The sequence below is a fragment of the Telmatherina bonti genome, assembly GCF_933228915.1.
Source record: "Telmatherina bonti genome assembly, chromosome: 15".
NCBI lineage: Eukaryota > Metazoa > Chordata > Actinopteri > Atheriniformes > Telmatherinidae > Telmatherina > Telmatherina bonti.
Window position 1 is genome coordinate 37,512,716 of NC_136613.1, and position 19,308 is coordinate 37,532,023.

At 55.0% G+C, this 19,308-nt stretch overlaps 1 protein-coding gene across 1 annotated transcript in view; it reads left to right on the top strand.

Moving 5' to 3' along the window:
* The window catches only part of marco (macrophage receptor with collagenous structure), a 59,988-nt gene extending 41,282 nt beyond the window's left edge, over nucleotides 1-18,706 (top strand). The window contains exons 5-13 of the mRNA XM_079254787.1: nucleotides 2,119-2,154; nucleotides 3,903-3,989; nucleotides 4,372-4,434; nucleotides 5,236-5,280; nucleotides 5,374-5,445; nucleotides 5,935-5,961; nucleotides 6,408-6,473; nucleotides 13,450-13,614; nucleotides 18,271-18,706. Of these exons, the coding sequence (XP_079110913.1) occupies nucleotides 2,119-2,154; nucleotides 3,903-3,989; nucleotides 4,372-4,434; nucleotides 5,236-5,280; nucleotides 5,374-5,445; nucleotides 5,935-5,961; nucleotides 6,408-6,473; nucleotides 13,450-13,614; nucleotides 18,271-18,401 (692 nt within the window). The 3' untranslated portion in view covers nucleotides 18,402-18,706. The remainder of the gene's footprint in view (nucleotides 1-2,118; nucleotides 2,155-3,902; nucleotides 3,990-4,371; nucleotides 4,435-5,235; nucleotides 5,281-5,373; nucleotides 5,446-5,934; nucleotides 5,962-6,407; nucleotides 6,474-13,449; nucleotides 13,615-18,270) is intronic.
* The last annotated feature ends 602 nt before the right edge of the window (nucleotides 18,707-19,308 follow it).

Genomic DNA, 19,308 nt, shown 5'->3' on the forward strand with positions numbered 1-19,308 from the left:
TGAACCAGGTCCGAACAGCACCAGGTCATACTAGAACCAGGTTCTAACAGAACCAGGTCATACTAGAACCAGGTCCTAATAGAACCAGGTCATACTAGAACCAGGTTTGAAAAGAACCAGGTCATACTAGAACCAGGTTCTAAAAGAACCAGGTCATACTAGAACCAGGTTTGAACAGAACCAGGTTATAGTTGAACCAGGTACTAACAAAACCAGGTCAAACTAGAACCAGGTCATACTAGAACCAGGTCCGAAAAGGACCAGGTCAAATTAGAACCAGGGTTGAACAGAACCAGGTCATATTAGAAACCGGTTTGAACAGAACCAGGTCATACCAGAAGCAGGTCCTAATAGAACCAGGTCATACTAAAACCAGGTTCTAACGGCACCAGGTCATACTAGAACCAAGTCCGTACAGGACCAGCTCATACAATAACCAGGTTTGAACAGAACCAGGTCATACTAGAACCAGGTTCTAACATGACCAGGTCATACTAGAACCAGGTCCAAACAGAACCAGGTCATACTAGAACCAGGTTCTAACAGAACCAGGTTATACTAGAACCAGGTTCTAACAGAACCAGGTCATACTAGAACCAAGTCCGAACAGAACCAGGTCATACTAGAACCAGGTTCTAACAGAACTAGATCATATTAGAACCAGGTCCTAACAGAACCATGTCAAACTAGAACCAGGTCATACTAGAACCAGGTCCTAACAGAACCAGGTCAAACTAGAACCAGGTTCTAACAGAACCAGGTTATACTAGAACCAGGTTTGAACAGAACCAGGTGATACTAGAACCAGGTTCAAACAGAACCAGGATATATTAGAACCAGGTCCGAACAGGACCAGGTCATACTAGAACCAGGTTCTAACAGAACCAGGTTATACTAGAACCAGGTTCTAACAGAACCAGGTTATACTAGAACCAGGTCCGAACAGGACCAGGTCACACTAGAACCAGGTTCTAACAGAACCAGGTCTTACTAGAACCAGGTCCGAACAGGACCAGGTCATACTAGAACCAGGTTCTAACAGAACCAGGTCATACTAGAACCAGGTCCGAACAGGACCAGGTCATACTAGAACCAGGTTCTAACAGAACCAGGTCTTACTAGAACCAGGTCTGAGCAGGACCAGGTCACACTAGAACCAGGTTCTAACAGAACCAGGTTATACTAGAACCAGGTCCGAACAGGACCAGGTCATACTAGAACTAGGTTCTAACAGAACCAGGTCAAAGTAGAACCAGGATCGAACAGAACCAGGTCATACTAGAACCAGGTTCTAACAGAACTAGATCATATTAGAACCAGGTCCTAACAGAACCATGTCAAACTAGAACCAAGTCATACTAGAACCAGGTCCTAACAGAACCAGGTCAAACTAGGAGCAGGTTCTAACAGAACCAGGTCATACTAGATCCAGGTCCTAACAGAACCAGGTCAAACTAGAAGCAGGTTCTCACAGAACCAGGTCATACTAGATCCAGGTCCTAACAGAACCAGGTCAAACTAGAACCAGGTTCTAACAGAACCAGGTTATACTAGAACCAGGTTCTAACAGAACCAGGTTATACTAGAACCAGGTCCGAACAGGACCAGGTCACACTAGAACCAGGTTCTAACAGAACCAGGTCTTACTAGAACCAGGTCCGAACAGGACCAGGTCATACTAGAACCAGGTTCTAACAGAACCAGGTCATACTAGAACCAGGTCCGAACAGGACCAGGTCATACTAGAACCAGGCTCTAACAGAACCAGGTCTTACTAGAACCAGGTCCGAACAGGACCAGGTCATACTAGAACTAGGTTCTAACAGAACCAGGTCAAAGTAGAACCAGGATCGAACAGAACCAGGTCATACTAGAACCAGGTTCTAACAGAACTAGATCATATTAGAACCAGGTCCTAACAGAACCATGTCAAACTAGAACCAAGTCATACTAGAACCAGGTCCTAACAGAACCAGGTCAAACTAGGAGCAGGTTCTAACAGAACCAGGTCATACTAGATCCAGGTCCTAACAGAACCAGGTCAAACTAGAACCAGGTTCTAACAGAACCAGGTCATACTAGAACCAGGTTGTAATCCCTATATGTGCTTTTCTTCAGGACCTCCAGGTGTACCAGGAGAAAAAGGCCCAAAAGGTGAGTAAAACCTCAGTTGTGTTAGCTGTCCTTCATCTTCTTCCTCCATCTTTTTCCCATTCTTTCATCTTCATCTTTGCATTTGTCCTCATTTTAATGTTTATTTTTCATTTTATCTGTCTTCATCTTCTCTTTTCCTACGTCCTCATCGTTGTCTTCATCGTGGTAATCGGTTTGGTTTACAGTGAAGCAGCAGACTGGTTTTCACATGGTTTGGTTTGAACCAGAAGAAATGAGATCATGAACCAGATATCAATATTTTACGAGCTCACACAGGTGCAATAAATGGGCTCAGCCAGTCTTCAGCCAGACTTCTTTTCTTTACTTTTCTATTCTCTCCCTGTCAGCACACACACCCTCATGGTACTCCCTGTAACGTTTAAGGACATCCAGAATATCTAAAGCTTGTATGAACTTGCTGCTGGCGACATGTCTGCGTACGTAGCGCCCACGTGTTCTCAGTGTACCTTTGGCATATGGCAAGCCGTTAGTATAAATAATCAGATGTAAATAGCAGGATGTGTAGATTCTCCACATGAGGGCTTGGTAATCTGAACATTTGATAGAGTGAGGATGCATTCACATCAGGATAGTCTGCTAGACTCGGTCCGGTTGGAGACTCGGTCCGATTTGAGACTCGGTCCAGTTGGGGACTCGGCCCGTATGGGGACTCGGTCGGGTTGGAGACTTGGCTCAGCTGTAGGGGGGTGTATCCATGCGGACCGTGTTCACGCTGCACTTTGGTGAAACCAGCCAAACCATTAGAATAATATCTCCCCATTCCCACCAGAGGTGGCGCTGCTCTAGTATTTAGCAGAAGAGAGGACCAGACCGGCGTGAAGAAGAAAACTGTTTCCTCCACCTGTCAGTTAAACATGGAGACCAAACTATGGCTGTTTTGGGTTTTTATTGTGTCTTATGCAAGTATACTGCAGAAATCCACTGCAACAATGGACGCAGTATGAACACCAGACGAGGCAGAGGACCCTTAACGCCATCGCTATGGATTTACCCACAATGCAACGCTACGCCACGTGTCGGAAGGGACTTCTTTAGTAGTCCACTTCCTGTATTTGGTCCGCTTGAAACAAACCGAGACCTGCGTTTGTAGGCGGACCGAGTCCGGTTGTTTGGTCTGAATCAGAATTCAATTGGTGTGTTTATATTTCCCAAAACGAAGCGACTTTCCAAGTAAACAAACTCAGATTCAGGTCAAAAAGGAGGATTAGGACGTGTCCTAAATTTATTTATTTATTTGCACACGCAAATCCCACGTTGTGGCATTTTATATATACTTGATTTGATATATACTTATAGATTTGAAGCCATTTTACTCAATCAGTGCACTGCTTGGGGCAGACATAACCCGCAGATTGCTCATAGTGAAAGACAGAAAGTACACACACACACACACCTGCCCTTCTGCTCATAGACTCAGTTTAACAATAAGGTTTGGAATTATACTCAACTCATTATATCTGTTACTTTTATAAAATATATATACATATATATTTTACCATTTTCACCAAACAGTGTTATGATTGTTTTTATTTGCTATGACTGTTTTAGTTATTACAAGTATGTCGTCTATGGTTGGTATTTACATCTGCAGGCATAACCAGAGCCGGCTGCCTCTGTCGCCCTCTGGTGGTGAAACCGTGAACTGGTTTGTTTCGCTCTGTGACCCAGTGGATCAGCAGGTCCCGCTGGCCTCCAGCAGATCACATGATCACCTTCATTGTTTTCAGGTGATAGTGGAGTCGTTGGTCCTCCAGGACCAAAGGGTGAAATGGGAGACAAAGGAGAACATGGAGAACCAGGTGCTGGAGGAGGCGGTGAGTTAATTGCTCAGTGGGAATCCACATAAATCCGACACTTACAGCCCAGTTGTTCCTGTCTGCAAGCAGCAGATGGATTCTGTATGAAAGGAAAATATTTTAAACGGTGAGAAGTCGAGGAAACATCTCTGAAGTTTATCAGTAATCAAAGTTCATTCCTCTCGCAGTGAAACTATGAACCAGAAATTCTCACATTCTGGTTTCACTTCAGGATCAGTGACATGAACTCTAGTAGCTGCTGAAAACAGCATTTATTTCATATCTGAGTTTCTCTTCCTCCTTTAGTATCTGCTCATCATCAGACACGCTGCTGACATGCTGCCATCTGACACTCCACATTTATAGATGTCACAGCTTGTGTGTGTCTCCACCACTGCAGGTCCTCGGGGTCCACCTGGAGAGCCAGGTGAAAAAGGAGAGTCCGGGAGCTCGGGGGTCCCAGGTAAGGTTTCCAGGTTCCAGACTTTTCGTGTTTGACTCGAGGTTTGCATCTTTCTCATCTGCTTTCTGTAAGCAGCAAAGACGTTCTCCAGATGATTTTCTGATTTATTACATCTCGAAGAAACAGTACAGTTATAAACTGTTACTCAAAATAAAAACAAATCTAACAAACATTTAAAGAGACTGATGATGTTCTCCCTGTGGACGCAGCCTCACCCTGTCCACTGGCTTTGCCGTGCCGCTCCCCAGCGTTCACACCCCTCTCTCCAGAACCAGGAAGGACAGTAAAAAATGCACCAGCTGCTAAATGTCCACGCTGGAACTAAAGCATTAAATTACGTTTTAATTCCCAGAGAACATTAAACAGTCCAGTTAGGAGGCGTCGGCAGTACGGACCATACCCTGCAGACAGATGTTTACTAGTATACCTGACAGTGTACACGTGTGTGTCTCCGTGTACGTTTTATATGTTGTCCAATCATGCTAAATGTTTCACTGTGGAAGTTTCCCAGTGGGCGGCGGTGGTTCCGGAGGTCGAGCAGGGTGAAGGTGGCCTATGACCTGAAGGACACGTCACCTCCTGGCCTCCAGTGTCGCATCGTCGGTGTATGAATGTGAATGAATGTTTCGGTGGCGGTGGAGAGACCGCTGGCGCACGCTGGCTGCCATGTTTCCGTCAGTGTGCCCCACTCGGCTGTCTACGCGTGTAGCTCGCCGCCACCAAGTATGAACGAGGACTGAATGAATATTCATGTAAAACTCCTGACAAATGTAGTTATACACACGTCATCCATGCGTCCAGGTTTTCAAGGACAGAAAGGTGACACTGGAGTCTCTGGCCAACAAGGTACTGGAAATGACTGGATACGTTTATTATTTCATTCATATTGTTGCTTGTAGCTGACGTAGCGTCTCAGTGTGGTGTTGACTTGTTCTGCAGGAAATCCTGGAATCCCTGGGCTCAAAGGAGAAAAAGGAGACCCTGGAAGTGTTGGTCCACCAGGACCTACAGGTGTGTGATCTGAGCTAGAATGTAGCGCAGCAGAACTTTGACGTTGTTCTGAGCAGAATCTCCTCCATGACTTTAACTCGTAAGGATCATATCCGATACGGTTTCTGAGACATTTGGCATCACTCAATAGAAAAAACTTAGTAAACTCAGTCTGATCCTTGTCTTCTGCCCCCTAGTGGACACATTTTTCCTTTTTGCATATCATACAGTAACAAATAGTAAATAAACAGTTTATTTTTTTATTGAAGGCCAAATAAAGACTTGGATTAAAAGTAGTGACTTTTCTTCCCATATTTTCTTGAGTTAAAGGATTTTAAAGGTTAAGGAACTTTAATAAAAGTTGAGAGTAGATTATAAAGCTGTTATTGTTTTACATGTGTTATTTCAGAAGACTTCAAATAAAAGTTAATTTATTTATCAGACGGACAAGAACAATGATAATAATTTAATAAATGTTGCTACAGCTTCATTTTCTTGTCTTGTTCGCAGGTCCCAGAGGTTTAAATGGACCTCCAGGTGAGTCTACAGACTAAACATGAGTGTTTTCATCAGAGATGATCTAAACGTCGCCTGGTCGCTCGCAGCTTCAGAAGCTGCTGGGTTCTTCATCTTCTTGCTTTAAATGCAGCATCTTCATCATCTTCCTTTGCTTCAGCCATCTGTTTCCTCTGCGTCTGTCCACTGCTGCCTCATCGTTCATGGTTTATTCAGACAGCTGAGACACATGACTGCTGTTCTGCTCCATCAGACTGAAATGCTGCTGGGCCCACAGCGCCCCCTGCTGGACGTGTCCATGTTGTCATTGCAGAAATCAAACCGGACACGAAAAGCTGATTTATTTCCTTCATTCTTCCACAGTTTGAGTTGTTTTGCTTGTTTCCTTAGTAAAGTTACATATAAAGTGTTGTGAATTTGCAACCTGCAGGTTTTCTCTACAGTGTTCTCTATGTTTCCCTCTCCAGGTCCCTCCGGATCACGTGGCGACAAGGGCCAGAAAGGAGATACAGCACCGTCAGGTCTGGGGTGGGGTGAGTTGGGGTGGGATGGGGTGAGGTGAGGTGGGGTGGGATGGGGTGGGGTGTGGTGAGGTGAGGTGAGGTGGGGTGAGGTGAGGTGAGGTGGGGTGGGATGGGGTGGGGTGAGATGGGATGGGATGGGGTGGGGTGAGGTGGGATGGGATGGGGTGGGGTGGGGTGGGATGGGTGAGGTGGGGTGGGATGGGATGGGGTGGGGTGAGGTGGGGTGAGGTGGGATGGGATGGGGTGGGGTGGGATGGGTGAGGTGGGTGAGGTGGGATGGGATGGGATGGGGTGGGGTGAGGTGGGTGAGGTGAGGTGGGATGGGATGGGGTGGGATGGGGTGGGGTGAGGTGGGGTGGGTGAGGTGGGGTGGGTGAGGTGAGATGGGATGGGGTGGGTGAGGTGAGGTGGGATGGGGTGGGGTGGGATGGGGTGGGATGGGGTGGGGTGGGATGAGGTGGGGTGGGATGGGGTGGGTGAGGTGGGGTGGGTGAGGTGAGATGGGATGGGGTGGGTGAGGTGAGGTGGGATGGGGTGGGATGGGTGAGGTGGGGTGGGTGAGGTGGGATGGGGTGAGGTGGGATGGGATGGGGTGGGTGAGGTGGGATGGGTGAGGTGGGATGGGATGGGGTGGGTGAGGTGGGGTGGGATGGGATGGGGTGAGGTGGGGTGGGTGAGGTGGGGTGGGGTGGGGTGAGGTGGGTGAGGTGGGATGGGATGGGGTGGGATGGGGTGGGGTGAGGTGGGATGGGGTGAGGTGGGATGGGATGGGGTGGGGTGAGGTGGGGTGAGGTGAGGTGGGATGGGATGGGGTGGGTGAGGTGGGGTGGGATGGGGTGGGGTGAGGTGGGTGAGGTGAGGTGGGATGGGATGGGATGGGGTGGGTGGGGTGGGGTGGGTGAGGTGGGATGGGATGGGGTGGGGTGGGTGAGGTGGGGTGAGGTGGGATGGGGTGGGGTGGGTGAGGTGAGGTGGGATGGGATGGGGTGGGGTGGGTGAGGTGGGGTGAGGTGAGGTGGGATGGGGTGGGGTGGGATGGGGTGGGGTGGGTGAGGTGGGATGGGATGGGGTGGGGTGGGGTGGGATGGGGTGGGGTGGGTGAGGTGGGATGGGATGGGGTGGGGTGGGATGGGATGGGGTGGGGTGGGTGAGGTGAGGTGGGATGGGATGGGGTGGGGTGGGATGGGGTGGGGTGGGTGAGGTGGGATGGGATGGGGTGGGGTGGGTGAGGTGGGATGGGGTGGGATGGGATGGGGTGGGGTGGGTGAGGTGAGGTGGGATGGGATGGGGTGGGGTGGGTGAGGTGAGGTGGGATGGGATGGGGTGGGGTGGGGTGGGTGAGGTGGGGTGAGGTGAGGTGAGGTGGGATGGGGTGGGGTGGGATGGGGTGGGGTGGGTGAGGTGGGATGGGGTGGGGTGGGGTGGGATGGGGTGGGGTGGGTGAGGTGGGATGGGATGGGGTGAGGTGGGGTGGGATGGGATGGGGTGGGGTGGGTGAGGTGAGGTGGGATGGGATGGGGTGGGGTGGGTGAGGTGAGGTGAGGTGGGATGGGGTGGGGTGGGATGGGGTGGGGTGGGTGAGGTGGGATGGGATGGGGTGGGGTGGGTGAGGTGAGGTGGGATGGGGTGGGATGGGATGGGATGGGGTGGGGTGGGTGAGGTGAGGTGGGATGGGATGGGGTGGGGTGGGTGAGGTGAGGTGGGATGGGATGGGGTGGGGTGGGTGAGGTGGGGTGAGGTGAGGTGAGGTGAGTTGGGTGAGGTGGGATGGGATGGGGTGGGGTGGGTGAGGTGGGATGGGATGGGGTGGGGTGGGTGAGGTGGGGTGGGATGGGGTGGGGTGGGGTGGGTGAGGTGGGGTGGTTGAGATGGGATGGGTTGGGGTGGGGTGGGTGAGGTGGGGTGAGGTGGGGTGGGATGGGGTGGGGTGGGGTGAGGTGGGATGGGTTGGGGTGGGATGGGTTGGGGTGGGGTGGGATGGGGTGAGGTGGGATGGGATGGGGTGGGTGGGGTGGGGTGAGGTGGGTGAGGTGGGATGGGATGGGGTGGGATGGGGTGAGGTGGGATGGGATGGGGTGGGGTGAGGTGGGGTGGGTGAGGTGGGGTGGGATGGGGTGGGGTGGGGTGAGGTGGGTGAGGTGAGGTGGGATGGGATGGGGTGGGGTGGGGTGGGTGAGGTGGGGTGAGGTGGGATGGGGTGGGGTGGGGTGGGTGAGGTGAGGTGGGATGGGATGGGGTGGGGTGGGTGAGGTGGGGTGAGGTGAGGTGAGGTGGGATGGGGTGGGGTGGGATGGGGTGGGGTGGGTGAGGTGGGATGGGGTGGGGTGGGGTGGGATGGGGTGGGGTGGGTGAGGTGGGATGGGATGGGGTGAGGTGGGGTGGGATGGGATGGGGTGGGGTGGGTGAGGTGAGGTGGGATGGGATGGGGTGGGGTGGGTGAGGTGAGGTGGGATGGGGTGGGGTGGGATGGGGTGGGGTGGGTGAGGTGGGATGGGATGGGGTGGGGTGGGTGAGGTGGGATGGGGTGGGATGGGGTGGGGTGGGTGAGGTGAGGTGGGATGGGATGGGGTGGGGTGGGTGAGGTGAGGTGGGATGGGATGGGGTGGGGTGGGTGAGGTGAGGTGAGGTGGGATGGGGTGGGGTGGGATGGGGTGGGGTGGGTGGGTGAGGTGGGATGGGATGGGGTGGGGTGGGTGAGGTGGGATGGGATGGGGTGAGGTGGGGTGGGATGGGATGGGGTGGGGTGGGTGAGGTGAGGTGGGATGGGGTGGGGTGGGATGGGGTGGGGTGGGTGAGGTGGGATGGGATGGGGTGGGGTGGGTGAGGTGAGGTGGGATGGGGTGGGATGGGATGGGATGGGGTGGGGTGGGTGAGGTGAGGTGGGATGGGATGGGGTGAGGTGAGGTGAGATGGGATGGGGTGGGGTGGGTGAGGTGAGGTGGGATGGGATGGGGTGGGGTGGGTGAGGTGGGGTGAGGTGAGGTGAGGTGAGTTGGGTGAGGTGGGATGGGATGGGGTGGGGTGGGTGAGGTGGGATGGGATGGGGTGGGGTGGGTGAGGTGGGGTGGGATGGGATGGGGTGGGGTGGGGTGGGTGAGGTGGGGTGGTTGAGATGGGATGGGTTGGGGTGGGGTGGGTGAGGTGGGGTGAGGTGGGGTGGGATGGGGTGGGGTGGGTGAGGTGGGGTGAGGTGGGATGGGGTGAGGTGGGGTGAGGTGGGATGGGTTGGGGTGGGGTGGGTGAGGTGGGATGGGATGGGGTGAGGTGGGATGGGATGGGGTGGGGTGGGTGAGGTGGGGTGGGATGGGATGGGGTGAGGTGGGATGGGATGGGGTGGGGTGGGTGAGGTGAGGTGGGATGGGATGGGGTGGGGTGGGTGAGGTGAGGTGGGATGGGATGGGGTGGGGTGGGGTGGGTGAGGTGGGGTGAGGTGAGGTGAGGTGGGATGGGGTGGGGTGGGATGGGGTGGGGTGGGTGAGGTGGGATGGGATGGGGTGGGGTGGGGTGGGATGGGGTGGGGTGGGTGAGGTGGGATGGGATGGGGTGAGGTGGGGTGGGATGGGATGGGGTGGGGTGGGTGAGGTGAGGTGGGATGGGATGGGGTGGGGTGGGTGAGGTGAGGTGGGATGGGGTGGGGTGGGATGGGGTGGGGTGGGTGAGGTGGGATGGGATGGGGTGGGGTGGGTGAGGTGAGGTGGGATGGGGTGGGATGGGATGGGATGGGGTGGGGTGGGGTGGGTGAGGTGAGGTGGGATGGGATGGGGTGGGGTGGGTGAGGTGGGGTGAGGTGAGGTGAGGTGAGTTGGGTGAGGTGGGATGGGATGGGGTGGGGTGGGTGAGGTGGGATGGGATGGGGTGGGGTGGGTGAGGTGGGATGGGATGGGGTGGGGTGGGTGGGGTGGGGTGAGGTGGGTGAGGTGGGATGGGATGGGGTGGGATGGGGTGAGGTGGGATGGGATGGGGTGGGGTGAGGTGGGGTGAGGTGAGGTGGGATGGGATGGGGTGGGTGAGGTGGGGTGGGATGGGGTGGGGTGGGGTGAGGTGGGTGAGGTGAGGTGGGATGGGATGGGGTGGGGTGGGGTGGGTGAGGTGGGGTGAGGTGGGATGGGGTGGGGTGGGGTGGGTGAGGTGAGGTGGGATGGGATGGGGTGGGGTGGGTGAGGTGGGGTGAGGTGAGGTGAGGTGGGATGGGGTGGGGTGGGATGGGGTGGGGTGGGTGAGGTGGGATGGGGTGGGGTGGGGTGGGGTGGGATGGGGTGGGGTGGGTGAGGTGGGATGGGATGGGGTGAGGTGGGGTGGGATGGGATGGGGTGGGGTGGGTGAGGTGAGGTGGGATGGGATGGGGTGGGGTGGGATGGGGTGGGGTGGGTGAGGTGGGATGGGATGGGGTGGGGTGGGTGAGGTGGGATGGGGTGGGATGGGGTGGGGTGGGTGAGGTGAGGTGGGATGGGATGGGGTGGGGTGGGTGAGGTGAGGTGGGATGGGATGGGGTGGGTGAGGTGGGGTGAGGTGAGGTGAGGTGGGATGGGGTGGGGTGGGATGGGGTGGGGTGGGTGAGGTGGGATGGGATGGGGTGGGGTGGGTGAGGTGGGATGGGATGGGGTGAGGTGGGGTGGGATGGGATGGGGTGGGGTGGGTGAGGTGAGGTGGGATGGGATGGGGTGGGGTGGGTGAGGTGAGGTGGGATGGGGTGGGGTGGGATGGGGTGGGGTGGGTGAGGTGGGATGGGATGGGGTGGGGTGGGTGAGGTGAGGTGGGATGGGGTGGGATGGGATGGGATGGGGTGGGGTGGGTGAGGTGAGGTGGGATGGGATGGGGTGAGGTGAGGTGAGATGGGATGGGATGGGGTGGGGTGGGTGAGGTGAGGTGGGATGGGATGGGGTGGGGTGGGTGAGGTGGGGTGAGGTGAGGTGAGGTGAGTTGGGTGAGGTGGGATGGGATGGGGTGGGGTGGGTGAGGTGGGGTGGGATGGGATGGGGTGGGGTGGGGTGGGTGAGGTGGGGTGGTTGAGATGGGATGGGTTGGGGTGGGGTGGGTGAGGTGGGGTGGGATGGGGTGGGGTGGGTGAGGTGGGGTGAGGTGGGATGGGGTGAGGTGGGGTGAGGTGGGATGGGTTGGGGTGGGGTGGGTGAGGTGGGATGGGATGGGGTGAGGTGGGATGGGATGGGGTGGGGTGGGTGAGGTGGGGTGGGATGGGATGGGGTGAGGTGGGGTGGGTGAGGTGGGATGGGATGGGATGGGGTGGGGTGGGTGAGGTGGGGTGGGATGGGGTGAGGTGGGGTGGGTGAGGTGGGATGGGATGGGATGGGATGGGGTGGGGTGGGTGAGGTGGGGTGAGGTGGGATGGGGTGGGGTGGGTGGGTGAGGTGGGGTGAGGTGAGGTGAGGTGGGATGGGATGGGGTGGGGTGGGTGAGGTGGGGTGAGGTGAGGTGGGATGGGATGGGGTGGGGTGGGTGAGGTGGGGTGGGGTGAGGTGAGGTGGGATGGGATGGGGTGGGGTGGGGTGGGTGAGGTGGGGTGAGGTGGGATGGGATGGGTGAGGTGGGGTGAGATGGGATGGGATGGGGTGGGGTGGGTGAGGTGGGGTGAGGTGGGATGGGGTGGGGTGGGTGAGGTGGGGTGAGGTGGGATGGGGTGGGGTGGGTGAGGTGGGGTGGGGTGGGATGGGATGGGGTGGGGTGAGGTGGGATGGGATGGGGTGGGGTGGGTGAGGTGGGGTGAGATGGGATGGGGTGGGGTGGGTCAGGTGGGGTGGGATGGGATGGGGTGGGTGAGATGGGATGGGGTGGGATGGGATGGGGTGGGGTGGGTGAGGTGGGGTGGGTGAGGTGGGATGGGGTGGGGTGGGTGAGGTGGGGTGGGGTGGGGTGGGTGAGGTGGGGTGAGGTGGGATGGGATGGGGTGGGGTGAGGTGGGATGGGGTGGGGTGGGTTGGGATGGGGTGGGGTGAGGTGGGATGGGATGGGGTGGGGTGGGTGAGGTGGGGTGAGATGGGATGGGGTGGGGTGGGTGAGGTGGGGTGGGATGGGATGGGGTGGGTGAGATGGGATGGGGTGGGATGGGATGGGGTGGGGTGGGTGAGGTGGGGTGGGTGAGGTGGGATGGGGTGGGGTGGGTGAGGTGGGGTGGGGTGGGGTGGGTGAGGTGGGGTGAGGTGGGATGGGATGGGGTGGGGTGAGGTGGGATGGGGTGGGGTGGGTGAGGTGGGGTGAGGTGGGATGGGATGGGGTGGGGTGGGTGAGGTGGGGTGAGGTGGGGTGGGGTGGGATGGGATGGGTGAGGTGGGGTGAGGTGGGGTGAGGTGGGGTGGGTGAGTTACTGCTGATATGTAAACTTGATGATGGGTTGAATTAAGTTCAGTTTGTCTTTGTTTAACCCAGAAGCCGTTTTGCGACGTGGAGGAAAACCTCCACAGGCCACTAATGCAAGAAAACAAGACGATTACCGTCACTGAAGCACATTTGTTGTGATTAGTTTATTTCAGTTCTATAACTGAGATGAGTTGTAGTGATTCGTCTGAGCTTGCTGGGTTTTTCTCGCCAAATAGTTTAACCTCCAAACAACAAAGTCAGCAGGACACAAGGTTCACCGTTCAGCAGGAGCTCCACGGTGAGATAGTTACCGAAAGCTGTGTCCATATTCAGGGTCTGAAGTATGAACGCTACGTAGACTACTAAGTGTTCCACGTAGTCTGACACTCCAAAGTAAGCTTACCTTTAGTGAAAGGAGACGGTTTACTAAGTGGATGAGAATTACCCATAGTGCTCCAGTCCTCCGTTGCCTAGCAACTCCATATGCCAAGTTTATCTTACTACTGATCCCGTTCTTCCACAAAAAACCACAAACTTATTTTTTAAATGACAGAAAATGGTGCCAGTAATTTTACTTTTGTCGTGAAGGTAAACCTGACCTATTGAACCATCTCCGTTTCATCGTGTGGAACTTTGTTCTCCGTTTCATCGTGTGGAACTTTGTTCTCCGCAGCGAATGTGCGTCTTGTTCCTGGAAAATTCAGAGGACGAGTGGAGGTTCGCCACAACGATGTCTGGGGAACCATTTGTGATGACAGCTTTGGCACTTTGGATGGGAAGGTGATCTGTAAGATGCTGGGCTTCAGTGCCGTGGTTTCCACGTTCACCGCCTCCCCCGGTAGGAAACCTGCTGCTGCAACACAACGCTTCATCTTTTGTATGTCAGGGTTTATCTTCCAGTCCTCATCTGTGCTGATTCCTCTGTCTGATGGACATTTTCAACATTTTTACATTATTTTAACTCTTCTGAGCATAAAGTCTACCAAAAATAGTGATCTGGAAAAAGTCTCCATCCTGCTGCCAGATGTGGAGCCGATCTGTTTTTTGGTAAACATCCTGAAGTGTTTTTCTTTGTGGCTGAACTTCTATCTAAAGTTCTTTATGATTTGGTTCACACTTCTTTCTGATGTGATGGTCCTAAGTAACAATTTCCCTGCATGCATTGCAGTTAGGTGAGGTCACCAGTCGATATCCAGCCTTTCCATGGCATACAGAGATTCCTCCTAATTCTCTGAATTGTTCTGATGATATTCAACACTGCAGATGGTGGATCTTTAAAGTCTGAGGAACATTTTTCTGACTGTTTAGATCCAGTTTGTCACAGATTGAACAACCTTCAGTTTTCCTTCTGGTTTTCCCATCAGTTTCAGGACCAAGGTCCTGGGGCCTCGTTGATAAAGCTGTCATCCACACTAACCCCAGCATTCACCAGTTCTAGTCAACTTTTAGCATTTATAAAAACAGGACTTGGCAGGAGGAAGTCCCACCTCCACACCATCTCTAACCTGCCGTACGCACATCTGGAGAAACACCAACATTAGGAAATTAAAACCAAAGACATGGTTTAAATCTCGTCTCATCTTCTGCCGCTTATCCGGAGTCGGGTTGCGGGGGCAGCAGCCTAAGCAGGGAAGCCCAGACTTCCCTCTCCCCAGCCACATTTGCCAACTCTGCGGGGGGGATCCCGAGGCGTTCCCAGGCCAGCCGAGAGATATAATCCCTCCAGCGTGTCCTGGGTCTTCCCCGGGGTCTCCTCCCAGAGGGACGTGCCTGGAACACCTCACCAGGGAGGTCCAGGAGGCATCCTGACCAGATGCCCGAGCCACCTCAACTGGTTGGATGCGGAGGAGCAGCGGCTCTACTCTGATCTCCTCCCGGATGACCGAGCTCCTCACCCTATCTCTAAGGGAGAGCCCGGCCACCCTGCGGAGGAAACCCAATTCAGCCGCCTGTATACGAGATTCCTCCTTCTTTCGGTCACGACCCACAGCTCATGACCATAGGTGAGGGTAGGAACGTAGATCGACTGATAAATCGAGAGCTTCGCCTTCTGGCTCAGCTCCTTCTTCACCACGACAGACCGGCGCAGAGTCCGCATTACTGCAGACGCTGCAGCGATCCGTCTGTCGATCCCGCGCTCCATCCTTCCCTCACTCATGAACAAGACCCCGAGATATTTAAACTCCTCCACTTGAGGCAGGACCTGACTCCCGACCCGGAGAGGGCAATCCACCCTATTCCGGCTGAGGACCATGGTCTCAGATCTGGAGGTGCTGATTCTCATCCCAGCCACTTCACACTCGGCCGCGAATCGCTCAAGCGAGAGCTGGAGATCACGACCAGACGAAGCCAACAGGACCACGTCATCTGCAAAAAGCAGGGACCCAATCCTGAGGCCACCAAGCCGGATCCCCTCAACACCTCGGCTGCACCTAGAAATTCTGTCCATATAAGTTATGAACAGAATCGGTGATAAAGGGCAGCCTTGGTGGAGTCCAACCCTCACCGGAAACGAATCCGACTTACTACCGGCAATGCGGACCAAGCTCTGACACCTGTCGTACAGGGACCGGACAGCTAATACAAGTGGGTCCGGTACCCCATACTCCCGGAGTACCCCCCACAGGAGCCCCCGGGGGACACGGTCGAATGCCTTCTCCAGGTCCACAAAGCACATGTAGACTGGTTGGGCAAACTCCCATGCCCCCTCCAGGACCCCAAAGAGGGTATAGAGCTGGTCCACTGTTCCACGACCAGGACGAAAACCGCACTGCTCCTCCTCAATCCGGGATTCAACTATCCGGTGGACCCTCCTCTCCAGGACCCCTGAATAGACCTTACCAGGGAGGCTGAGGAGTGTGATTCCCCTGTAACTGAACACACCCTCTGGTCCCCCTTCTTAAAAAGGGGGACCACCACCCCAGTCTGCCAATCCAGCGGTACTGCCCCCGATGTCCACGCAATGCTGCAGAGGCGTGTCAGCCAGGACAGCCCCACAGCATCCAGAGCCTTAAGGAACTCCGGGCGGATCTCATCCACCCCCGGGGCCTTGCCGCCAAGGAGCTTTTTGACCACCTTAGCGACTTCAGCCCCAGAGATAGGAGAGTCCACCCCTGAGTCCCCCAGCTCTGCTCCCTCATGGGAAGACGTGTTGGTAGGATTGAGGAGGTCTTCGAAGTATTCCCTCCACCGACCCACTACGTCCCGAGTTGAGGTCAGCAGCTCCCCATCTCCACTGTACACAGTGTTGATGGAGCACTGCTTCCCCCTCCTGAGCCGCCGGATGGTGGACCAGAATCACCTCGAAGCCGTCCAGAAACTTTCTCCATGGCCTCGCCGAACTCCTCCCATGCCTGAGTTTTTGCCTCGGCAACGGCCGAAGCCACATGCCGCTTAGCCTGTCGGTACCCATCAGCTGCTTCCAGAGTCCCACAGGCCAAGAAGGCCCGATAGGACTCCTTCTTCAGCTTGACGGCATCCCTCACTGCTGGTGTCCACCACCGAGTCCTGGGATTACTGCCACGACAGGCACCAACGACCTTACAGCCACAGCTCCGGCCGGCCGCCTCAGCAATAGAGGCACGGAACACAGCCCATTCGGACTCAATGTCCCCCGCCTCACTCGGGACATGGTTGAAGCTCTGCTGAAGGTGGGAGTTGAAGCTCGCTCTGACGGGGGACTCAGCCAGACGTTCCCAGCAGACCCTCACAACACGTTTGGGCCTGCCAGATCTGACCGGCTTCCTCCCCCACCATCTGAGCCAACTCACCCCCAGGTGGTGATCAGTTGAAGCTCCGCCCCCCTCTTCACCCGAGTGTCCAAGGCATGTGGCCGCAGGTCCGACGATACGACTACAAAGTCGATCATGGAACTGCGGCCCAGGGAATCCTGATGCCAGGTGTACATATGGACACTCTTATGCTGGAACATGGTGTTCGTTATAGACAATCCATGACGAGCACAGAAGTCCAATAACAAAACACCATTTGGGTTCAGAGGGGGGGGACCATACCTCCCAATCACTCCCCTCCAGGTCTCACTGTCATTGCCCACGTGAGCATTGAAGTCCCCCAGCAGAACAATGGAGTCCCCAGAAGGAGCACCCTCCAGCACTCCCTCCAAGGACTCCAGAAAGGGTGGGTACTCTGAACTGCTGTTCGGTGCATAAGCACAGACAACAGTCAGGACCCGTCCCCCCACCCGGAGGCGGAGGGAAACTACCCTTTCATCCACCGGGGTAAACCCCAACGTGCAGGCACCAAGCTGGGGGCTGATGAGAATGCCCACACCTGCTCGGCGCCTCTCACCATGAGCAACTCCAGAGTGGAAGAAGGTCCAGCCCCTCTCGAGGGTTCTGGTTCCAGAGCCCAAGCCATGCGTCGAGGTGAGTCCAACTATATCTAGTCGGAACCGCTCAACCTCGCGCACAAGCTCAGGCTCCTTCCCCACCAGAGAGGTGACGTTCCACGTCCCTAGAGCCAGCTTCTGCAGCCGGGGATCGGACCGCCAGGGTCCCCGCCCCTTGCTGCCGCCCAGCTCACATTGCACCCGACCCCTACGGCTCCTCCCGCAGATGGTGAGCCCACGGGAGGTGGGGCTCATGTAACCCTTTCGGGCTGAGCCCGACCGGGCCCCATGGGCGAAGGCCCCGCCACCAGACGCTCGATCCCGTGCCCCACGCCCAGGCCTGGCTCCAGAAGGGGGTCGCGGTAACCCGTGTCTGGGCACGGGAACATTTATGCCCAGGTTTGCGTTCATCGTAGGAATCGATGGTTTAAATCTGAGACATCAAACTCAAATATAAAGTTTCACATTAAAATGATTTGCTTCATCATGATTCACATCAGAAATGTTAATAAGAACATCAACCATTAATACATGTTCTGTCATTATGGATCAAAGTAGTTCTACATGTTCACACAGCTGATCAATAAAATGATCAATAAGCTGATCAATAGCTGCCATACAAATAAAGTTCTAAATCATTCACAATTAAAACATGATCGCTGTGTAAAAATGGTCATCAGAGGCTTATCTTGTCCCTGGAGACCACCAGAGACCATTAGAGGCCACCAGAGACCACTAGAGACCATTAGAGACCACCAGAGACCACTACAGATCCATTAGAGACCACCAGAGACCATTAGAGGCCACCAGAGGCCACTAGAGACCACCAGAGACCACCAGAGACCACCAGAGACCATTAGAGACCACCAGAGACCACTACAGATCCATTAGAGACCACCAGAGACCATTAGAGACCATTAGAGACCACCAGAGACCACTACAGATCCATTAGAGACCACCAGAGACCATTAGAGGCCACCAGAGACCACCAGAGACCATTAGAGGCCACTAGAGACCACCAGAGATCACCAGAGACCATTAGAGACCACCAGAGATCACCAGAGACCATTAGAGACCACCAGAGATGCAACATGTCTGTCTGTCCAGTGTGTCTGTGCTAAATGAGTGTTGTGTGTGTTCCTGCAGGAACGGGTCGGATCTGGCTGGATGAGCTGAGATGTTCTGGAACAGAGTCCGACATCTTTGCCTGTCCTCACAATGAAGTTGGTGTTCACAACTGCAACCACGATGAGGACGCTGGGGTGCAGTGTGTCTAGATGCAAGGCCAAGGAAAACCTAGATTTTAACTCTTTTATCAACACATAATCTGTATTTGAGAAGAAAATATGAAACCATGTAAATCTACAGAAGTCTTGTAACCAACCATCACACACACCCCGTCTGGACCATGGAGCATGCAGGATGCAGAACACACACACCCCGTCTGGACCATGGAGCATGCAGGATGCAGAACACACACATGATTCAGAGTTTTGAGGAAAACTCAGATGAAAGTTTCTCCAGATCTACATGTTAAATGTAACATGAAAACTGGATTTAACATTTCACATAAACACTTGTTTACGACACATTTATCTCCATTCACTAAAATGACCTGAATTCAGGTTAGAGAGGAGGACCCAGGTGGAGGTTTCCAGTCTGGCACCAGGTGAAGAGTTCAGGTCTTTACAGCAAACTGAAGCTAAAGATAATCAGTACTAAACATGCTAACATCTCCAGTATTCCCAGTATTCCCCGTGCGGTGGAACTGGGTCCAGGCTTTGTTTAGTCAGATTGACTTTGGAGTTCCGAGTCGTTTCTACTCTGCTGGCAGAGTGAGAAGTTCTGCAGGACAGAAGTAAATGCTCTCATGTGATGGAGAGGGAGATTCTGCACGGTGACACATTTCATGGCTGACGGCTGGAAACTGATCGGCTGCTGCAGGCAGGAAGGATTTATCACCATCTCTCCGTCTGCGTGGCTTCCCCCTGGGGGGACAGCAGCCCGAGTCGCACCGCCATCATGTCGGCCTGTAGGACGCACCTCCCATCTTCCGTCCATCCTTCTCTCCACACGCAGAGGGACGCCACCAGAATGGGAACTGGGAGGGGGCGTTAAAGCTACTGGGCTCATTAAGATTCGGCAGCCTTAGTCCTCCTAAGGTCCCTGCTCTGGGTGAAGGCT